Source organism: Cololabis saira, chromosome 9, assembly GCF_033807715.1.
Source record: "Cololabis saira isolate AMF1-May2022 chromosome 9, fColSai1.1, whole genome shotgun sequence".
Classification (NCBI taxonomy): Eukaryota; Metazoa; Chordata; class Actinopteri; order Beloniformes; family Belonidae; genus Cololabis; species Cololabis saira.
Genome location: NC_084595.1, coordinates 22,425,869 through 22,446,816, shown reverse-complemented (window position 1 = coordinate 22,446,816; position 20,948 = coordinate 22,425,869). Strand labels below are relative to the sequence as shown.

General features: G+C 39.4%; 2 protein-coding genes across 2 annotated transcripts; both read left to right on the top strand.

Moving 5' to 3' along the window:
• Positions 1-279: 279 nt before the first annotated feature.
• On the top strand, positions 280-6,214 carry nono (non-POU domain containing, octamer-binding). The gene is made up of 2 exons (XM_061730824.1): positions 280-771; positions 3,308-6,214. The coding sequence occupies exons 1-2, from the start codon at positions 395-397 to the stop codon at positions 4,248-4,250; spliced, it is 1,320 nt and encodes a 439-aa protein (XP_061586808.1). The 5' UTR covers positions 280-394; the 3' UTR covers positions 4,251-6,214.
• Positions 6,215-9,036: 2,822 nt separating this feature from the next.
• npc1l1 (NPC1-like 1) lies at positions 9,037-20,192 on the top strand. Its single transcript, XM_061730823.1, has 21 exons — positions 9,037-9,244; positions 10,400-10,561; positions 10,713-11,624; positions 11,757-12,050; positions 12,154-12,377; positions 12,479-12,579; positions 12,955-13,127; positions 13,452-13,580; positions 13,898-14,080; positions 14,181-14,295; positions 14,423-14,688; positions 14,774-14,863; positions 14,954-15,144; positions 16,703-16,830; positions 16,951-17,080; positions 17,176-17,231; positions 17,325-17,475; positions 17,654-17,885; positions 18,147-18,260; positions 18,425-18,587; positions 18,694-20,192. Exons 1-21 carry the CDS (start codon positions 9,203-9,205, stop codon positions 18,897-18,899), a joined length of 4,062 nt encoding a protein of 1,353 aa, XP_061586807.1. The 5' UTR covers positions 9,037-9,202; the 3' UTR covers positions 18,900-20,192.
• Positions 20,193-20,948: the final 756 nt, after the last annotated feature.

Genomic DNA, 20,948 nt, shown 5'->3' with positions numbered 1-20,948 from the left:
TTATGGATAGGAAATAGAAAATATTGCACAGTATGAGGTAGTTTATTGGTTAAGATAGTTCACAGCTTTGGGGAAGAAGCTGTCCCTGAGTCTTTTTGTTCGGGTGTTTGTTTGTATCTATTTAAATCTGAGTTCAGTGAGCAAAAAAAAAAAAAAATCCCCTGTCTGGCATGTTCATACTTGGCCAATAAAGCTTATTCTTATTTTCTTGTTTCTGTTTTCCTAAAAACGTCGCGTCCAATAGACGTCACATATCTCGGTCCGCGTGTCGCACTGAAATGAAGTCACAATACCGCCGCAGCAGCAGCACGTAGCGCCGCCATTTTTGCAGCTCTTTGTGCGCCTCCGTCCCTGCACAGTTTCGCCATTATAGTTCCAGTCGTTACAGATCAGTATGCACGGAACCAGAGGCTTCCACCAGAACCACGGCCCGGGCCGCCAGGGCGACTACAAGAAGGACGCGGAGGGAGGGAACAGCAACGGGCAGCAGCCGGAGCAGGACCAGACCAACCCCAACGCGGCCCTCACGCTGGACCTGCAGAGCTTCAGGAAACCCGGGGAGAAGACGTTCACCCAGCGCAGCAGGCTGTTCGTGGGGAACCTGCCCACCGGGGCCAGCGAGGATGACCTGGAGAAGCTGTTCGCCAAGTACGGCAAGGCCAGCGAGATCTTCATCAACAAGGAGCGGGGGTTCGGCTTCATCCGCCTGGAGACGCGCATCATCGCCGAGATCGCCCGGGCCGAGCTGGATGACTTCATGTTCAAAGGCAGGCCCTGTTTATGTTTTATTGTTTCCTTTATCTTGTTTTTTTAGGAAAATGCACATTTTTTTTATCCTTTTGAAGTTTGAATTTATTCACAATACCATAATAATAGTTATAATCAGTACTGGAGTTGAGGGGGGATGGCATCCCCCCCTGAAATAAAAACGGTCCAAATCATCCCCCCTGTAAAACTGCCATCCCCCCTTTACATCCCTTATGTCATTCCATCAATGAATGTGGTTTTACTGCTATTTCAACATTTAGAGTCATCACCAGAAAAATAACACCAGAAAAATAACTTATTTGACAATTTTCACCTGTTTCAAGTAGGGGTGGGTATTGGGAAGGACCTCACGATACGATACGCATCACGATATCCCGATTATGCGATATATCGCGATATTCTACATAGTTCACCGAAAAATTTAAAAATGCATTACATATCTTAAAATCCAAGTTGTATATATGTACATCAGATGATAGTGATAATGCATTGGACAGACTGAGTCAAAACAATGTAATTCAAACTTTCCATTTTAATTATGCAACATATTTGCATGAAAAAACACACTGAAACACAATGAAAAGTGCAGTGTCTGCATTATTCTTAGATACAAAATACTCAAAATAAAATGCAGTGTCTCACCCACACTGAAATTGAAATCACAAAAATACAGTACAGCTACTTGCCCCTGACTTAAAATGACAAAAATAAAATGCAGTGTCTCACCCACACTGAAATCACAAAATAAAGTGCAGCTAGGGTTGGGCAAAAATATTGATACGGCAATATATCGCGATACATACATTGAATATCGATATCGTATCGGGAGATATCGTATCGCGATATATTGCCGTATCGATATTTTTGCCCACCCCTGGTTTCAAGTAAATTTTCACTTGAAATAAGTAGGAAAATCTGCCAGTGGGACAAGATTTATCTTCTCATTACAGGCAAAAAAAATCTTGTTCCACTGGCAGATTTTTCCACTTATTTTAAGTGAAGATTTACTTGAAACAGGTGAAAATGGTTGTTTTTGAGTCTTGTCTTAAATGTAATAAGATTTCTTTTACTAAAAATTTGACATTTTAACTAGAAATAAGACAAATATTCTTGTTAAGATTTTGAGTTTTATGCAGTGTATAATAACTAGTGAAATCGATCATGTTGTTCTGATTTGCAGTTGTAGTTATTCTATATGTATTAAGTAATAGAATAATCAATACAAATAGACACAGAGTCATTCCATAAATGTATTTAAAAAACAAACATTTACATTTTCCCTTGAAGCCAAGGTGTGGCGGCTGCCATACCTTGCCATTCCCAATTGACGCCCCTGCATCCCTTATGTCATTTCATCAATGAATGTGGTTTTACTGCTATTTCAACATTTAGAGTCATCACCAGAAAAAAACTTATTTGACAATTTTCACCTGTTTCAAGTAAACTTTCACTTGAAATAAAAATCTTGTTCCACTGGCAGTTTTTTTTTACTTATTTCTAGTGAAAATCTACTTAAAACAGGTGAAAATTGTGTTTTTTTTCCAGTGATGAGTCTTGTGTAATGAGATTTTTTTTTTACTAAAATGAGACATTTTAACTAGAAATAAGACAAATATTCTTGTTAAGATTTTGAGTTTTTGCAGTGATCCATTTTACTTATCCTGTGAAGGACAGAGTCATATTGATAAGTTCAGAAAACTGTTTTTTATTGTTGTGTTTTGATGTATTTGATGTAAGCCCAGTGGATATTTAAAGCTTACAGAAGGCTGCATTTAACTGCTGCTATTGTCATTCCTGCAGTATTTCTGCAGCTGTTTTGGTCAGTGCTATTATTTGTAATAATATATTATATTATTTGTAATCAGCACAAATTATCTGTCCCCATATGATAAAATCCACCATCCCCCCTAATTTTTTTTTTTTACAACTCGAGTACTGGTTATAATAATACAATTGAATTAAGTGGGTAGAGTGAATGGGTCCCCCAAGGAAGCTAGGAAAGCTTATAGGTGGGGGCCCATAGTTCATATAAGGGTGAGGGTACAGTCAATGGTATAAGCAGTTACCATCCGTAAAGAGATGGTGATGGATAAATGCATACAAAGTACACAAAAAAAACACTTAACATACATACTTAACATTACATACACATACATTCCAGCAGTCCATGAAAAAGCATTTTAGATTATATATAGGTTAATGATTATTTTTTAGTTGTCTTTTAAAGTTGGAGATAGAAGGCAACACCTTGAGGCGATCATCAATCCTATTCCAAATCTGCGGCCCCCTGCAAACAACACTCTTTGCTTGGTTTTTATCTGTTTTTATCTACTGATGTTTTAACTTATCTTGATTCTTATCTTGGGGCCGTCCTTTTTATTCTTTTAGCCAAAGCACTGTTGTCACTTTATATTATCCTGTGTTGTTGAGTGTATGGTTTGAGATTGTATGAGGAGGCACTCACTGTGAACCAAATTTACCCAAGGGTACTATAAATATATCTAACTATCTAACTATCTCTCTATCTATCTAAAGGCAGGCCCATACGGGTGAGGTTCGCCACGCACGGAGCTGCTTTGACTGTGAAAAACCTGCCCGAGTTCGTGTCCAACGAGCTGCTGGAGGAAGCCTTCGCCGTGTTCGGCCAGATCGAGAGAGCCGTGGTGATCGTGGATGACCGGGGCCGGCCCACGGGCAAGGGCATCGTGGAGTTCACCTCCAAGCCGGCGGCCAGGAAAGCTCTGGATAAGTGCAATGAGAGCGCCTATCTCCTCACCGCCTTCCCCAGACCCATCACCGTGGAACCCATGGAGCAGTATGACGAAGAGGAGGGGCTGTCAGAGAAAATAATCAACAAAAACCAGCAGTATCACAAAGAGCGTGAGCAGATTCCACGGTTTGCTCAGCCTGGTAGTTTTGAGTACGAGTACGCCATGCGTTGGAAAGCCCTGATGGAGATGGAGAAGCAACAGTATGACATGGTGGACCGCAACATGAAGGAGGCTCAGGAGAAGCTGGAGCAGGAGATGGAGGCGGCCAGACACGAGCATCAGGTGATGCTCATGAGGCAGGACCTGCTGAGGCGGCAGGAGGAGCTGCGGAGGATGGAGGAGCTCCACAGTCAGGAGGTGCAGAAGAGGAAGCAGGCTGAGCTCAGACAGGAGGAGGAGCGCAGGAGGAGGGAGGAGGAGATGAGGATGCGCAACGAGGAGATAATGAAGAGGCAGCAGGAGGGCTTCAGGGGCAACTTCTCTGAAAACAGAGAGCAAGAGATGAGGATGCACATGGGTGGCCACGGGATGTCCATGAACAGAAATTCACTGGGTGGGAATTCTGGTCCAGCTGGTACTGCTGGCTTGGCTTCTGAGAGCGCTCCTATGATGGCAGGATCAGGAAACAACAACATGCCCGGAGGAGGCCAGGGCGGCTTCCCCAGGGGTATTCCAGGGCCTGCAGACTACAATAAGCAGCGCAGATTTTGAACCACACACTTTACTTTTCATACTCACTGTACTTTTTAAGTTCAGGGTAGTGGGTTTTATTTTTTGAACTTTCACACCTGCATGTGTTTTTGTATTTTTTTTTTTTTTTTTTTTATTTGTACCTTTGAGTTCTTTTAGTACTAATATGTCAAAACTTTCCAAATGAGCCATGTATTTTACATTGATTCTCAAACTGTGTTGTTTATTTAGGGCTAGAAAAACGTTTTTGTCCAGGATATGTTAACTTTTCTGGAATAAATTGATTCCCTAAAAAGAATTGTTTTATTTAGAACAGACTCAAGCTTTACAAACATCTTCCAGGGTGGAGTAAATACTTTATATTTCTTAGTTCACTTAGGTATTTTGATTTAATTCCTAAAACTCTGTGATTTGATTATGTCCAGCTGTAAATCCTGGGGTTCGGTTTGTAAAACAATACATGTCCAGAAACGGACATAAACATTTGTGACGAATGAGGACAAACTGAACATTTGTGCATTTCAGCTGCCGCATAAAGGTTTGTGCGCTGACTGTATGTTTGGATTGTTATTTTCACGTATTCTTTAGACTGGTTATTTTATTAGCTGCTGCCAAATTTGTTCACCAAGAATTGGCTGCACCGTGATGCCACTAAGCAAGCAAAGGAAGCAAAATTTACGGTGTGACATTTCATGACAAGCAACCTGCTGTTGTCAAGATAAAAAAAAAATCTGCTTCTTTAATTCTCAAAAGATTAACAAGGAAGGAGGCCTAATAAAACCGCCCCATGTTATTCTTGCCAAGTGGTTCATAGTGTGCATCATTAAACAAATAGAAAGCCTATAAAACATCAACAATAAAAGGATTGAGTGAAACTGTTCAGAAATGGTGTAATAGTGGAAAGAGTTAACATTTTTATATTCTGGGTTGTAACAGCAGTTGTAGAGTGGTTCAGCAGAAGTTTCTTGTGGATGATTTGGGGTCACTTTTATTAAATAAGTGGTAATTGCAAACACCCAGATGTTGGTAAAACATTTTTCTTTGACTTCTATAAGAGCCTGATTGTATTTAAAGATATATATCAGGATCATCTTCTATCTTTATCATCTTCTTTAATGCTTTTAGACAGTTTTGTATCTGATAACATAGACCTTTTGAAAGAAATCATCATTTATTCTTATCAGAGTCCAAGAAGTCAGACCAAGCAGGTCGGCTCACCCCACCTTCCAGCCAGCACAACTGAGAGCGCCATAAAAGGATTGATAAGGATTAGATAATAAGGGGCACGTGATATCCTAATGTGAGATTTGCAAGGTCTAAAATGCTCTAGATAGTCTTTTTTTACTGTATGAGACACTCTGCCCTTGAGGTTATGAAAGCAAGATTTGTATACAACTGTCCCTCTATTGGGGAGATATATATATATATATATATATATATATATATATATATATATATACTCCCAATCCATGCAATTTAATTTAAAATGCAAAATTATGAATGCATGATAAAATGTTAAAAGAGATCATGTTTACATACATGAAATTCATATTCCCACACTGATTCTTTATGCTGCTTGACAAGTGCACATTACATGACTGTAGAACTTTCTGTCTCAGTGCTATAGAGTCCAAGTTATAACGCAGTTCTTCTAAATAAAATTATCATTTAAAAAAAAGATCTCTTACAAACTTTATGTATTGTAATGCAGTACATGTGATGACATGAACAAATGGATGAGAACATACCTCACCACTTTTATTTTATTTCTCTGAGCTGGTTCACATACTGCATATATGACTAAAATGACTAAAGAATGAATAATAAAAAGAAACTGCAAGATTAAACCTTCCTGTTTTGTACAGGACAATAATACAAGACAGTCAAATACAACACAAAAAGCAAAATTGGATTAGGGTTGAATAAATATTTATTTCAAAGTAAACAAATCAAAAGTAGTGTTTTGTTTTACCTACAGTGGGTTGAAAACTTGCATTTTGATTGTAACTATTAAATTCAGCTCTATCCAGTTTTATTCAGATAGTGCAAAGTTACAAAAAATTAAAAAAAAAAACAATTTCATCCAGTCATTTCATTCTGTATCCACTCACTGTTTTCATTATTCAGTGGTTTAAGTCCTAAAAATAAGAAAAAGGAGTCTTTTTTTTAAACAACCTCCATGTTTTATTTTACACTACATTTTGTAATATAAATGATTAGAAATATTTCTCTAAATTTGAGAAGCATTCAAAAGTAGCAGAGTGACGTAAAAGGTTTTCAAGACGATAGTGAGACCTGCACTTCTGTTTGGTTTGGAGACAGTAGCACTGACCAAGAGACTTCTTGTCAAAAAAAGCACATCAGAGGAACTGAGAAGCAAAATGAAGATGGTTTGGATACATGAGCAGGAGGAGCGGTGTGGAGAACGGTGAATCCGCTGGTTGAAGGACGCTGGAGATGAAGCAGCCAGGAAGGAGAAAAAAAGTGGACCAAAGAAGAGATGTGAAGGAGAATATGCAGCTCACTAGTGTGACGGAGAAAGATGCAGAAGAAGAGGGTAAGATGGAAACAGATGATTCACTCTGTCCTCTAAAGAGAAAAGCTGAAAGAAGAAGATTCAGGACTAAGTTGTATTAGAAGGAAAATGACTGTTTCAGCACTGTAGGAGGGTATGCTTTTATTCTCCCCTTTTCTATATAGGACATTTTCTGTAAACAGCAGAACTTGTTGATAAGGTGAAGGAAACTTGTCTGATCTAAAATTCAAATCTGAGAGGAACTTTTTATTTTCTTGCAAACTTTTGTTTTTGCAGTTAGTCTCATGCAGGAGTTGACTTGCAGCCTCTAAAGAACTGCAATTCAACGGCCTGCTTTCCTCTGCCTGTGCAGGTTCTCTGTCAGTTTTCTGTCTCTCTCGTGGTGGAAATTCCCACATGTTGGGTTAATTAGTGATTGCTATTAATGATTCTTGTCCATCAAAGTGTGCATGGCGGTCTCTGTTTTAGCTTCTTATAGACTTCTTATAATTATTATTGTTATTATTAAACCATAATTACATACTGTTACATAATGCAGATTCAAATTCACTTTAAATAATGTAAATATGTAGTATTTTCTTTTCAAGGAGCAATTAGTTGGTAATATTTAATTTCCTAATAGTGCTCAGTTTTCGAGGACCGCTACCCAACTGTGTTTAAAGTGATACATTTATTTATGAAATTATTGAGCAATATGTTTTACTCTTTGATGAAGTTTTGTGATTTGTGCCTTTAAAATTATTTATATGCCTGAATAAATTGAAATTGAAAGTTTTGTGTTTAAATGTCGTGAGAGGTGATCGTTGGTTTGTGCATAATCATTATATCAATGGACAGTTCCTCCTATGGGTGGAAATAGCCCTCATAAAGAAGAGAGTGCCAAAGCATTTTCTGTCAAAGGTGAAAAAACATCATAAAACAGAAGGAAGGCAATCATAAAGAGATTTTCAAAATAAATCTACAAAAATAAAACTGGAAATATAGATTTAAAAAAAAGTCAATAAAACTTTCTTCTTATTACCATAGTATTATTTCTAATACTTTGGTCTTTCACAGCCACTGCATGGATGGATGAGCAGTACTGAAATCATATGCAAAATGAGAAACAGTGGATAAATTGGTGGTTGTACTGTTTATTTATTTTGTTTAATAACCCCCCGTTGTGTGTTATTTTCTGGCATGGGGTTTTATACATAAGATTGCCCTTACCAGACAACCGGACACAACCTTCCCCATTTATCCGGGCCTGGGACCAGCACTGTAGTGACTGAGGCAGTGTGGGGGGGTCGGCGTGTCGCCCAGGGACACACTTTAGAGTTCAGCCAGCCGTAACCACTACATCACTGCCTCTCCTCGATGGCTGACGAATTCCTCACATTTTCTTCTAGATTTGAGTTGTGCACGCTGCAGTCTGCAACAGAACTGTATTTGAGTATTTCAAGTTAGACATTTCAGTACATTAACGTGACCTGTCAGCCTATCAGAACAATCAGCATCGTCATAGTGGTCTCATTTCTTCTTGTCTTATTCACCATCTCTGTTTATCACAAGTTTCAGCGCGTGCCTACCTTCGACCTGAAGGTTCTGATGATTCTGTGGTATAACTGTGAAGACTCAATTGTCAGCTTTATCTCTGCCTTGACCTTGAGTTGTGATAACAACATTAATTACAAAGTCGATCTTAAATAGAGGAAAGTGATCCAGGAAAAGATTTGCCATCTTGTTTGTAAGCTGAACTTGCAACTGATAACACTTTCTAACCTAACTCTTTGATGAAATAAGGGGACTATTTTTTGAAAAAGATTTTGTTATAAGGAAGAACATCTTCAGGGAAGACATAACAACTCAGCCCATTAAATATCGGATGATCTGTATACAGTAGTGTCACGTACAGAAGAAGATGGTCTAAAGGTCATGCTCATCTCTGTAGGTCGAGGTAGATCTTTACATCTGCCAGTCATCAGTGGAAGCGTGAGACATGCACGTGGGACATAGACAGTAAATGATCTGATACACCTTAGAAACCAACAGGGTGCGGTTGTTGTTTCGGATTCTCCCCCAAATAGTCTCACCAAGCTGCAATGAATCACACCAGCAACCCTATCAAGATTGCTCCCACGTTAATGATTGAATAGAGGAATTAGTTTTCCACAGTTGTGATTGGCAGAATCCCACATCACGCCAGATAAGACAGCCGTGACATCACAGGAGTGATGACGGGCATGTCGTGATGTTTTTTCTTCCCACCCCTCCGACTGTTAGACAGACGGACAGACAAGCGACAGGAGAAAGAGGACAACCTTACATCTGAGGGTTCCTCTCACCATTTTTTTGCCTAATGTCTCTCCAAATATACCAGTGATTAATAATAGAGACTTGGTTGCACTCTAGGTGAAGATCTTGCGTCTCTACTCTTTCTGAAACACTCGTAGGAATCATGGTCCATGTTACAGCTCTGCTCACTCTTCTGGCTTGTGTGGTAAGTAACTCTTGGAGGTTTTCTATTACTTTGTTAACAAACTTGGGCCTAATGAGTCTGTAATGTTCTGTAATATATTACAGTACACTGTGGGCCCTTTATATATATCTTTATTCTCTGTTCTTCTAGTGGTCTTTAAAAAGATATGCACTACTGCTAGTATTGAACAATAAAAAAACAAGAAATGGCATTATTGTAAAAATATAGTTCATCTAATTTATTTTTGTAATGTGGTGAAGAACAGCAGCACAAATGCAAACCAAAATTTAACATGCAAGTGCTTTGAAATGAAACGTAATCTGTGGTTTTTATTATCTTTGGTTATCTGGTTTTCTTTTTTCTGTTTCTGGTTTTCAGTGAAAATGGGAGACAAAGTAAACAGTGGTGAAATAAGTACTCTGATCTTTTACTTCTGTAAAAAAAACACACAAAAAAACACACAACCCAATTTAAACCTAGCCAGGTACAAGTGAAAGTCTGAACTTTTGTGTAACTAAAAGCATTTCAGTATTTTCTGTTTCATACACTTGTTAATGCATTTAACAAGTGAAAAATAAGAAAAAGATGAGGGAAAAAAAATCAATAAACCAAATAAATAACAGTGCTCTGTCATAAGATAAACTTCCATAAAGAGTTTTTCTAAAGTGACGGTTCAATTTAGTGTGTACAATTTTTGTGTAAAATGGTGTACAGATAACCTTTTCACAAAGAAATATAACAGAATACAACAAATGAACAGCTGAGACAACATTTGAACAGTTGCAATAAAAAAGCTAATGGCAGCGCCGCCAGAGCTTCAGTTAATCAATATATGGACAAATAATTGTCCATCTACAGAATTGTATCTGCATGAAAAACATCAAAAGTCCTTTTATATCTATATTTATTTATCGTTTTTTTTACAGATGTTTGGAGGTAGTCAACCTTGAACAAATGAAATATACTTGATCAATTCTCCATTTTATAGATGCCATAAGGAGGCGTTTAGTAGATAAGGCAGGAGACGGTTAAGTGCAAAATTCCCCGTGTCAAAAATATTTGTGGGTCATTGTTTAAGAGGAAATTACTCATACTCAAATATTTTACATAATTATTAACGTTAATGAATATAATAGTGTGCTGTAATAATTTTTCTTGGCTTTGTCTTCCACACAGATATTTTCAGAAGCCCAAGATGAACCTGGCTTCTGTAGATTCTATGAAGAGTGCGGCCGTAACCCGTCTCTGGGAGACACTCTCATTCCTCCTATGGTCCCCTGCCTCGACTACAGTCCTGCCCGTGCCCTCAGAGGAAACCACTACTTAAGACTAAAAAAGGTCTGCTGATTACTTTAGTGGCACAGAAATGTAACATGACAGAGTTGGTATTATTTGCCTTTTTTTTTTTTGTAAGGAGTAATTTTAATGAAAAATGTATTCCACTGTTAAGATGTGTCTCGTTGTAAAGAAAAACCTGTCCTTGCTGCAGGTGTGTCCCATTTTGGACCGTGGAGAGAACAACACGTATGCCTGCTGCTCCCTCAAACAGCTCTCGTCTTTGGAAACGAGCCTGACCCTGTCGAAGGCCGTGCTCGTCCGCTGCCCTTCCTGTGCCGAAAACTTTGCCCACCTGCACTGCATCAACACCTGCAGCCCCAACCAGGCACAGATAGTGAACGTCACAAAGACCATGAACATCACCTTCCTGGGCAAGCCCAGGGATGCCGTGGTGGGCTACCAGTCCTTTATCACCAATGCCTTCGCAGACGCATCCTTCCGGTCTTGTAAAAACGTGAGGATCCCGGCCACGGGAGGCTTCGCCATCTCCACCATGTGTGGTCGGTATGGTGCCAAGCTGTGCACCCCCCAGCGCTGGTACGACTTCCAGGGGGACTCCAGTAACGGCCTTGCACCCCTGGACATTGACTTTCTGCTGATTAAAGACAGTGACATGGCCAGTGTGCCAGAAGGTATAACTCCGTACGATGGACATGTTCTGAAGTGTAACGAGACCACCCAATCGGGCGGCGAGAGCTGCTCCTGCCAGGACTGCCAAGAGTCATGTCCAAGTATGCCCCCTCCCCCTACGCCCCCTCCGCCCTTCACAATACTGGGCACAGACGGATACCTGGTGATTTCTATTATCTTACTCTGTGTCCTGATTACTGCCTTCGTGCTCTACCTCACCGTGCCATGCTGTTTGAAGTCTGGAAACAGAGAGGATGAAGAGAAAAAGAAGAAGATGCATGAAAGCAAGGACCAGAACAGTAATGAGGTCCCACCCCGTCTCATTCATCCATCAGAGGTGACATGGGCTGACAGAACCAGCTTGGTTGCTCAAACTTTCCTGAGTTTACAGTTTCAACGCTGGGGAACCCTCATGGCGTCCTTTCCCCTCACGGTAAGCAGGCCACAGAGAAAAATGCATAACTTTGGCTGAACTGTTGCTCAGGTTGTGTCTGTTCTTTAAGCAGAATTGTGAGCCAGGCAGAGGAGTTATTTGTCAGTAGCAAATATTGTGTCTTTATTCAAGGTGCTGGGTTTGTCCGCCGTCGTCGTGGCTGTTTTCTCCGCTGGTCTCAAGGACATTGAGCTCACCACAGATCCAATTGAGCTGTGGTCCGCTCCCAGCAGTCAGGCCCGTCAGGAGAAAGACTTCCACGACAAACACTTCACCCCCTTCTTCAGGACCAACCAGCTCATCTTGACAGCACCAGGCAGAGAGGGCCACATTTACGACTCTTTGCTCTTTGGACCACAGAACTTCAGTGGGATTTTGTCCAAAGAGCTCATCATTGAGCTGCTGGAGCTGCAGAAAAAAATACAGGTATGCAGATCACATAATTGAACGTGATGGCTGACAAAAGTGGCAGTTAAGGATCAGTGGCAAATTATTTTGGCTCACTCGTGCTTTTTTTGTTCCCCCCTAGAACATAGAGTTCTGGTCAGATGATCTGAACCGCACAGCAACGCTGAAGGATGTGTGTTACGCTCCCCTGAACCCGTCCAACCCTTCCTTGACTGACTGTGCAGTGAACAGCTTGGTGCAGTACTTCCAGAATAGTCTGGACAACATTAATGCTAAAGTGAATATGACTGAGCTGGGAGTGACCAAAGAGGTGGACTGGAGAGACCACGTTTTCTACTGCCTAAAGTAAGTATCCATCCAAAAAATTATTATTATTATTACGATTCATTTGCAGCTCTGCATTAATTCCCCTTCAATAACACAACCATTTTCTGTCTCTCTTCAAGTTCTCCACTGTCCTTCAAAGACATCACTGATTTAGGGATGAGCTGCATGGCTGATTATGGGGCTCCAGTCTTCTCCTTCCTCGCTGTTGGAGGTTATAATAGTGAGTGACTCTCAGAACCATCATGTTTCACAATGAAAGACAAGGACAAACACGCAAACAGACATTACATCACACACACTTATTTTTTTGTCTTTATTCTTTATTATTTATATATTGCATTTTTAGTTTGCCATCACTTTTGTGTAGTTATACTTTCTGTTTTTGTATGTTAATCTTGTGTTATTTATAACACATGAAATTTTAATATCTTCGGTGGAGGCTTCAAATAAGCCCATTGGGTTTTTCGCCTCTTCCTGCACCTATAGTATTTATATTTGATATTTCCTGTATATTTTTAAAAACTGTGCAAAACAATAAACTAAACTAAACTAAACCAAACTAAACTAAACTAAACATGTGCTGTTTTTTTTCCAGATGAGGAGTACACCAATTCTGAGGCCTTAATCATGACCTTTTCCCTGAACAACTTTGCTCGCGACAACCCCAAGTTCAAAGTGGCTTTGCAGTGGGAGACAGAGTTTCTTAAAATTGTCCAGGATTACCAAAAAAATCCACAGGCTAACTTCACCTTTGCATACATGGCAGAGGTACAGTAAACTACGGGCTCACAGAAAACAGGATTGTCACAACTGAAATGTGTGATTATGGAAATAGTTGATTGAAGGCATCACGAGCAAGGAGAAGAGGTAGTCTAGAAATGTCAGACTCTAAGCTTGTAAGGTTGGTGACCGTGGTCTGAATCCATATTACGAATATATAATATATCCATTATAAGGATAATGAAGATAAAAGAGGACAAAGAATAAATGAGTTGCCTTGCTGACGAAGGGCTATTGTTAAAGTTTTTCTGACAGGACTGTGGAGCTCTCTCTTATTTCTCTAACTTTTCACTGATCTTTCTGTGTTTTCAGAGGTCTCTAGAGGATGAGATTAATCGAACAACGGCAGAAGATATTCCCATCTTCATGATCAGCTATGCCGTGATCTTTGTTTACATTGCTGTGGCTCTCGGAGAGTACAATTCATGTAAACGCATACTGGTAAGTCTTTGGAGAGTCATACTTTACCTTCATTATAGCTGTCATACCTTTTTTGTGGACTACTTATACTTAGTTTATTTTTTTTTATGAAATCCAGACAACTTATCCATTAATGCCTACTTTTCTACAAATCTTTCCTCAAGCAATTATGCTCTAAATGAGGACTCTTAATGACTTTCTTACTCGTACCCTGACTGGCTCCACTTTTTTGGGCCTCCCTTCTTCCTGCTTTGAAGAAAATATAAGATATTTAGGCTCATAAGTGGGGACCCTCCTGCAGAAGTTCTCTGAAGTAAATGTTATGTCTTTATCTGCAGGTGGACTCCAGGTTTTTGGTGGGTCTGGGTGGAATCCTGGTGGTCGGTTGTTCTGTCCTGGCCTCCATGGGGTTCTACTCATGGATCGGTGTCCCGTCCTCCCTGGTCATCCTACAGGTTGTGCCGTTCTTGGTGCTCGCTGTAGGAGCTGACAACATCTTCATCTTTGTTCTGGAATACCAGGTGTGTGTGTGTGAGTGCACCATGAATGTACAATATTCCTGCCTGTCTAAGATTTAGGTCTTGATGTTCAGTAATATGTCCCTTTCTCCTGTCCTTGCAGAGGGATGAAAGGAAGCCTGAAGAGACACGAGAGGAGCAAATTGGCCGTGTCCTTGGGCAGGTGGCTCCGAGCATGCTCCTGTGCAGTCTTTCTGAGTCTGTTTGCTTCTTTCTCGGTAGGAACCTCTCAGATTCTCTCATTTGAGCAGCGGAAACTGCATGAAATTGGAGGCATTGCTGAGACATACTTAAAAAAGGACAGAGTATTTCATACAATGTGCTTATCTCTGCTTGCGTTACCAGGGGCCCTGACCACCATGCCAGCGGTGAAATCTTTTGCACTGTACGCTGCTTTGGCCGTGGTCATGGACTTTGTCCTCCAGATGACGGCCTTTGTGGCGCTGCTGTCCCTGGATGCTCGGCGCCAAGACAGCAACCGCTGCGAACTGCTCTGTTGTGTAACTGTGTCAAAAGACCGTTCCAAGAAGCCAAACGAGGGCTTTCTTCTGCCTTTCATGAGGAAATACTATGCCCCTTTCCTGCTGCACAACTGGACAAGGATCATAGTGGTAAAACTACAAATTCAGTTAATGATGCACAAAGATGTCTTATCTAGATATTTGTTGGAAACGTTCAACTCTGCATTCTCCACAGATGTTGGTTTTCATCGTGATGTTCTGTGCTTCCTTGTTCCTCATGCTGAACGTGAGAGTTGGTCTGGATCAGGAGCTAGCTATGCCAACGGTCAGTGAGCACTACTTTCTTCATGATTAATCAATGAGAACAGTGATTTATCAACATGCAAGCTTACAAAGTGTGCCCTTTTCTGTGCAGGACTCTTACATGCTGGACTATTTCAAATACCTTTACAAATACTTTGAAGTTGGTGTCCCCATTTACTTCGTAACAAAGAGGGGCTTCAACTTCAACTCTGTTGAGGGCATGAATGCAGTCTGCTCCAGCGTGGGCTGTGATCAGTTCTCCATGACCCAGAAGATCCAGTATGCTACCAACTACCCTGAGCTGTGAGTCATCCAAAAAAAAAAAAATAAATAAATAAAAAAATCGATAGATCGATAGATCGAAAAGATAGATAGAAAATCGATAGATCATATATATATATATATATATATATATATATATATATATATATATATATATATATATATATATATTTGATCTATCGATAGTAACTTCCCTTTGGCTGACCCTTTTAATACAAAATAGGTATTAACAAAGCTTCTATTTATTAAAAGTGGATACAAAAAAATAAGAAATAAAACCCGAAGAGAATCTATTTTTATTTTTCCTGTTATTGCAGATCTATCCAATTACTCAAAATGCTAAAATTTTGGTTTTAATTTATTCAAAAGCAATAAATTAATTTATTTTTTAATGATTGGGTGCACAATGCATTTTATAATTCATGGCTTTGTTCAGCAGATGTCATGTATTATTTCCAGGAAAAATGCACCAGAAATTATCAATATTTATGAGGGAGAGTTGTCCGTCCTTATCTCCACTGCATCTATATTTTCCAGCTAGCATATTATGTCCGTGTAATTTACACTCATTGGCTGCTTTATTAGGCAGACAAGGTCTGGCCAATGAGTATATTTAAATTAATAAACTGTAGTCTTTGCTTTCAAAGAAAAAAAAATGAATAGAAAACAAAACACTCCATATTAACTGTATCAGATCAAATTAAAGGCTAAGAATGGATCTGTCCAGTCAGTCAGGATGGGTCCATCGTGCAAATGGGCGGGCTGAGGCAGCACTGGACCCGGTCCGTGTCCTTCACATTATCATCATTTTTTCCTGACATATCCTTGAACGTGCTGATATTGTAGTTACAACCTTTAACATAGAGGGCAATCAGATTGGTTAATGTTAAACTCAGCTTCAATAAAATTATAAAGAATATTTAACCATTTTTATGAAGCACAGTCCATCTCTCTCAGTCACACACCAAATATTCACAAAAACCACCAGAGTGGCTCCAAGCCATGATATCACAATACTTACTAGTTTGGAAACTGCTTACTGCACATGCACATACAATCATACTGGCATGCTGGAAATACTACAATTTTACAATAATACAATTTTGGCATTTTCATGTACTGCAGGTTGTGCAATTGTTCACTCAACAATTTATGTTTTTTTTTTCAAAATCAGTACACACTTTTAGCCAATGTGGTTTCAAAATTACTCGTTCATCAATGGTCACTGATAAGATGAAGTTAGCTCACAGACTTTGGCATAGGTGATTAAGAGGTCTGTGAATGTACAGTAATGATGGAAGAGAAAAGAACAACAAATGCACATTTTATTGCAAAAGTTCTCTTTTGCTGCTTTAACCTTTTAGTTTAAAGCGTTTAGTTTAATATTGCATAAAATCTGGAACCATAAAAACAGTTTGTCTGTATATTTGCATCCAAATATACAAAAACACCCTCCTTTAAAACTACAACGCTCATTGAGTTGTTCAGCTTTCCGTCTTTGTATTATTCCTCCTTCAAGGTTGCTTGTTGATTGTTTACAGTTCGTGATGCTCTGTCTGACTGATGATGTGATCTGTAGATCCTACTTGGCTATTCCTGCTAACTCATGGGTGGATGATTTCATCGACTGGTTGAACCCCGGATCCAAATGTTGTCGCCTCTACACCCTTGGTCCAAATGCTGGAAAGTTTTGTCCTGCAAACATATGTAAGAATCCCTGCGTAGTAAGCAACACATCAAAGCAGACTGTTAGCAGATATTCTCAGTACATGAATAAGTCATTGCAGTCACCTTATTAACAACTTCTCTATTTGCATACTTGAATAGCTTCTCTACTCTGCGGACGCAGGTGTATCAATTCTTCTCCAAATGGTGTCATAAGGCCCACTAAAGCACAGTTTGAACGCTTCCTCCCTGACTTCCTGGGTAACAGACCTGATCTGCAGTGCTCCAAAGGGTGCGTATCTTACCCATACAGTACAAATGCAGACAATAGCATCACGAAATGTAGACACCAACTTCATTGTTGTTGTTTTTCATCTCTTACAACAGTGGTTTAGGAGCTTATGACACAGCAGTGGTGGTAGGTGATGGGGGAGAAATACTAGGTAAGCCATCTGCAGTCATCTGAAAAGTGTTCTGTTCGCTGAAATAAAAGTGATGCCAGCGCATCAACTTTGTTTTTGTCCTGGTCATCCCAGCCTCTCGGTTCATGGCTTACCACATGTCTCTGACCAACTCGGAGGAGTTCACTGCTGCCCTGATAAAGTCCAGAGACCTGGCCCAAAAAATCACCATGGAAATGAAGAAAATTCCAGGAACTTCACCAGACTTTGAAGTGTTTCCTTACACGTGTGTATTTCTATTCCCAAATCTCCTTAATGACATTTTCCTGCTTTATAGTACCGTTGTTCTAGTTTCTAACACTCTGCAAAGTGAGACATCTCTTTGAAATAGTTTTGAAAGATTGGCCATGAAGTGTAAGCAGTGTGGAGTTTCTCATCATTTTATCATTTTCTTTTTCTTCTAGAGTAACGAATGTATTTTATGAGCAATACCTGACCATAGTGTCCGAGGGACTTTTCAACATCTCCCTGTGTCTACTGCCGACTTTTGTGGTGTGCTGCCTGCTGCTGGGTCTGGATCTGCGCTCCGGCCTGCTCAACTTGCTCACCATAATCCTGATCGTCGTGGACACCGTTGGAGTCATGACATTATGGAACATTGATTACAACGCAGTGTCCCTCATCAATCTGGTCACGGTAAAAACACTTGATGTGAAGAAACTTGTTTCCAGAGTTGTCTAATTTTGGAGTCTATTATTTACAGAAAAATTATACAAAATTATATTGACACATGATGCATTTTGGCAATATATGTTGTCACTTAGAGATTTTTTTATTTAATCATTCTTTCAGAAAATAACAGATCAAATTGTCACTTATTTAAACAATTAACAAGTGAAATATTCCCAAGAAACAATTCCGTATAGTGTTAAACTGTATTGTTCATGTGGTTTGCAGGCGGTGGGCATCTCCGTGGAGTTTGTGTCCCATATGACCAGATCGTTTGCCCTCAGCACAAAGCCCACACATTTGGAAAGAGCAAAGGAGGCCACGGCCAACATGGGCAGTGCAGTAAGTCAACTATGAGGCAATCCAGCAGTGTCAATCCAACATAAATCTAAAGCTAAAATTAAAGTAATACTTGCAGTATATATTTTGGTGCTATAAAAAAAGCTGAATGTGAACCATGATGGTGGAAATAGGTATGTGTATTTACTTCTTTTTTTACCCTCAAGGTGTTTGCTGGTGTTGCAATGACCAACCTGCCAGGCATCCTCGTGCTGGCGTTTGCCAAAGCACAGTTAATCCAGATTTTCTTCTTTCGGTTAAATCTTGTCATTACGCTGTTGGGAATGGCTCATGGCCTTATATTCCTCCCTGTGTTGCTCAGTTACTTTGGTATGTGCATTATTTTCTCCTTCCTCCCATATTTCTTGTGTGCATCTCATGAGGACCCTAATGAAACAAGGAGTGAAAACTAAATCATTCTCTTCCCTTCCTTCAGGTCCGAGTGTGAATAAAGCAGTCCTGCTGCAACAACAGCTGGCCAAGCAGGACCTGGAGATGAGAAACAAAGCCTGCAGAGAGATGTATGAAAACATTAGCTATGAAGACAACGAAACACAAAAGAACTCAGGCTCAAACAATGAAAATGCTCCCCACGAGGAGATCAAATGTTCAGAAGATGGGGAAAGAAATGAAAGATTCTGAGAACCAACCACAAAAGCTGCTATCAAGCTCTGATGAGTAAATACCTGTGTACCATATGGAGCACAGATGGACAAAAGGGCACAAAGCAAACATACAGTCATGTATTGGCTTTGTATGGAAATCATTGACGTAACCAACGTACCTCAATCAGAAAAGGACTTCTGGGACAGATGAGCTCATGCGATACCTTTGGGGGGAAGACTACTGTAATGGCGTTCAACAGAAAGTTGAGCTGCGAATGTCATTTTGTATATTTTATCTCTCTTTTTTGTACTAAATGTAATTATTTTGTATATGTCAGGAAGGTTTTGCAGCAGAACCACACACTCCAGCATTTTAAAGTATTGTTTGATTGCACCGTGATGCTATTACTGTAAAATATGCAATTGCTAAGAGAAAGTAAGTTAAATAAGTTTAAGAGAACAGTTGTCATGACTGAAAATATTTGCCATGAGAGGTAATTAAAAGTTACAAATATGATGCATAAAGGCTTATTAGGTTATGAAATATGTTTATTGTTTTCAAACACACCAAATGTGTGTGCGGGTTTTATGTCAGTCAAAATCTATAAGTGCCTTTCCATTATTCTAAGATTGACTTTTTCAAGCCTTTGTTATGGTGGTAAAAGCACGTTTCCAGCCACAGTTTATTCCTTGATTACAAAGGTACTTAAGGCTCGGCTGATTCATAGCAGAAATTTAGTATTTTTTCAGTGTGATAAGATAAAAATAAACAAATAAAGGGTGTATTCTGCAAAACGTTAAGAGGTGAGAATAAATGGATGTGCTTTGAGGCATGCATACCGCATGAACATCCTTTGTGTGCTGCTCATATCTGCCATTTTAAACTGGGTTTCTTTTTTTCCTCTAATACAAACAGTCTTATGCAGATACATCATGTCTCCCCGGGGTTCTTCAAAAACAACCAGTAATATTGCAACTGGTCTTCTGCCTGCTAAGTTTGGAGCACCTCAGGACCTGTTTCCGAGCCCTGCTTTAATCCATATTGCAAGTGATGCTAGCATTATGTTTTTAAGAGATTAGTGCAATTACTGTGTTTAGCTCGTACTCTCTTATGGCAAAACATTTTGGAATCATTATTCTTGGAAGACGTTCATTCAGCATTTATTATTTTCTTATTTTAACACTTCGGCCTAATAATATATATACCTCAACAAAATAAATGAAATTGATACAATTACTCGCAATTTATTCTTAGGCATGTAAGATGGAAACTTGAATCATTTATTATTGTAAAAAAAGTATTACAGGTCACGAATCGCAAAAAACAGTTCATCCCTTGTCTCGCCTCCTTTGTCTTTTATGACCACTTGACTTGTTTGAAACATGGACTTCAATGAAAAACTATATACTTTATCAATTAAGTTCCATCTTATCGTTTCACAACTTTATCATCTATGTCCTTCCTAAAGAAGAGTTTTTACTCTTTGCTCCGAGGTAAGACAAGTTATAATGTTCAGGAATTACATCCTAAAATTTATTTTACACTGACAGAATGAAAAAGATTTCAAAAAATACTCACGTATACGTGTGTGTTTCCTGTAAATTACTTCCACGATCCTTGGCCGGATATCCAACCCTTTGCCATCAGTAACTATGGAAACAGGCTTTTTTTCTGCAAGGAGTTGGTATGAATAATCACTCACATGTCCACTGCTGATTCACGATTCATCACTGAATATCACTTTCCTACACACTGACTCTGCTTTCATAACACATGAAAGTGAAGCCATAACTTGTGAAAGCATATTTCATGATAAGAGCTCATTATTTTATCTACAGCTCTCAGCAGATCCTCTGCACTAAAGTTTGAGACATCAAGATCCACTGTGTGTCAAAACATTGACTGCTCTATCAGTAATGCAGCTCTGGATGGGACACATTCATTTAAAAAACTTTCTCAGATGTGTATATAGCCACTCTAAAAGACTTTTAAAGTTAGATGCTTAAAAATAATCTCTCGGCAGTTTTAGATGACTGAGATGTTCCTGATGTAAATCAAGAGCAAAACAATAGTTACAACCAAGCA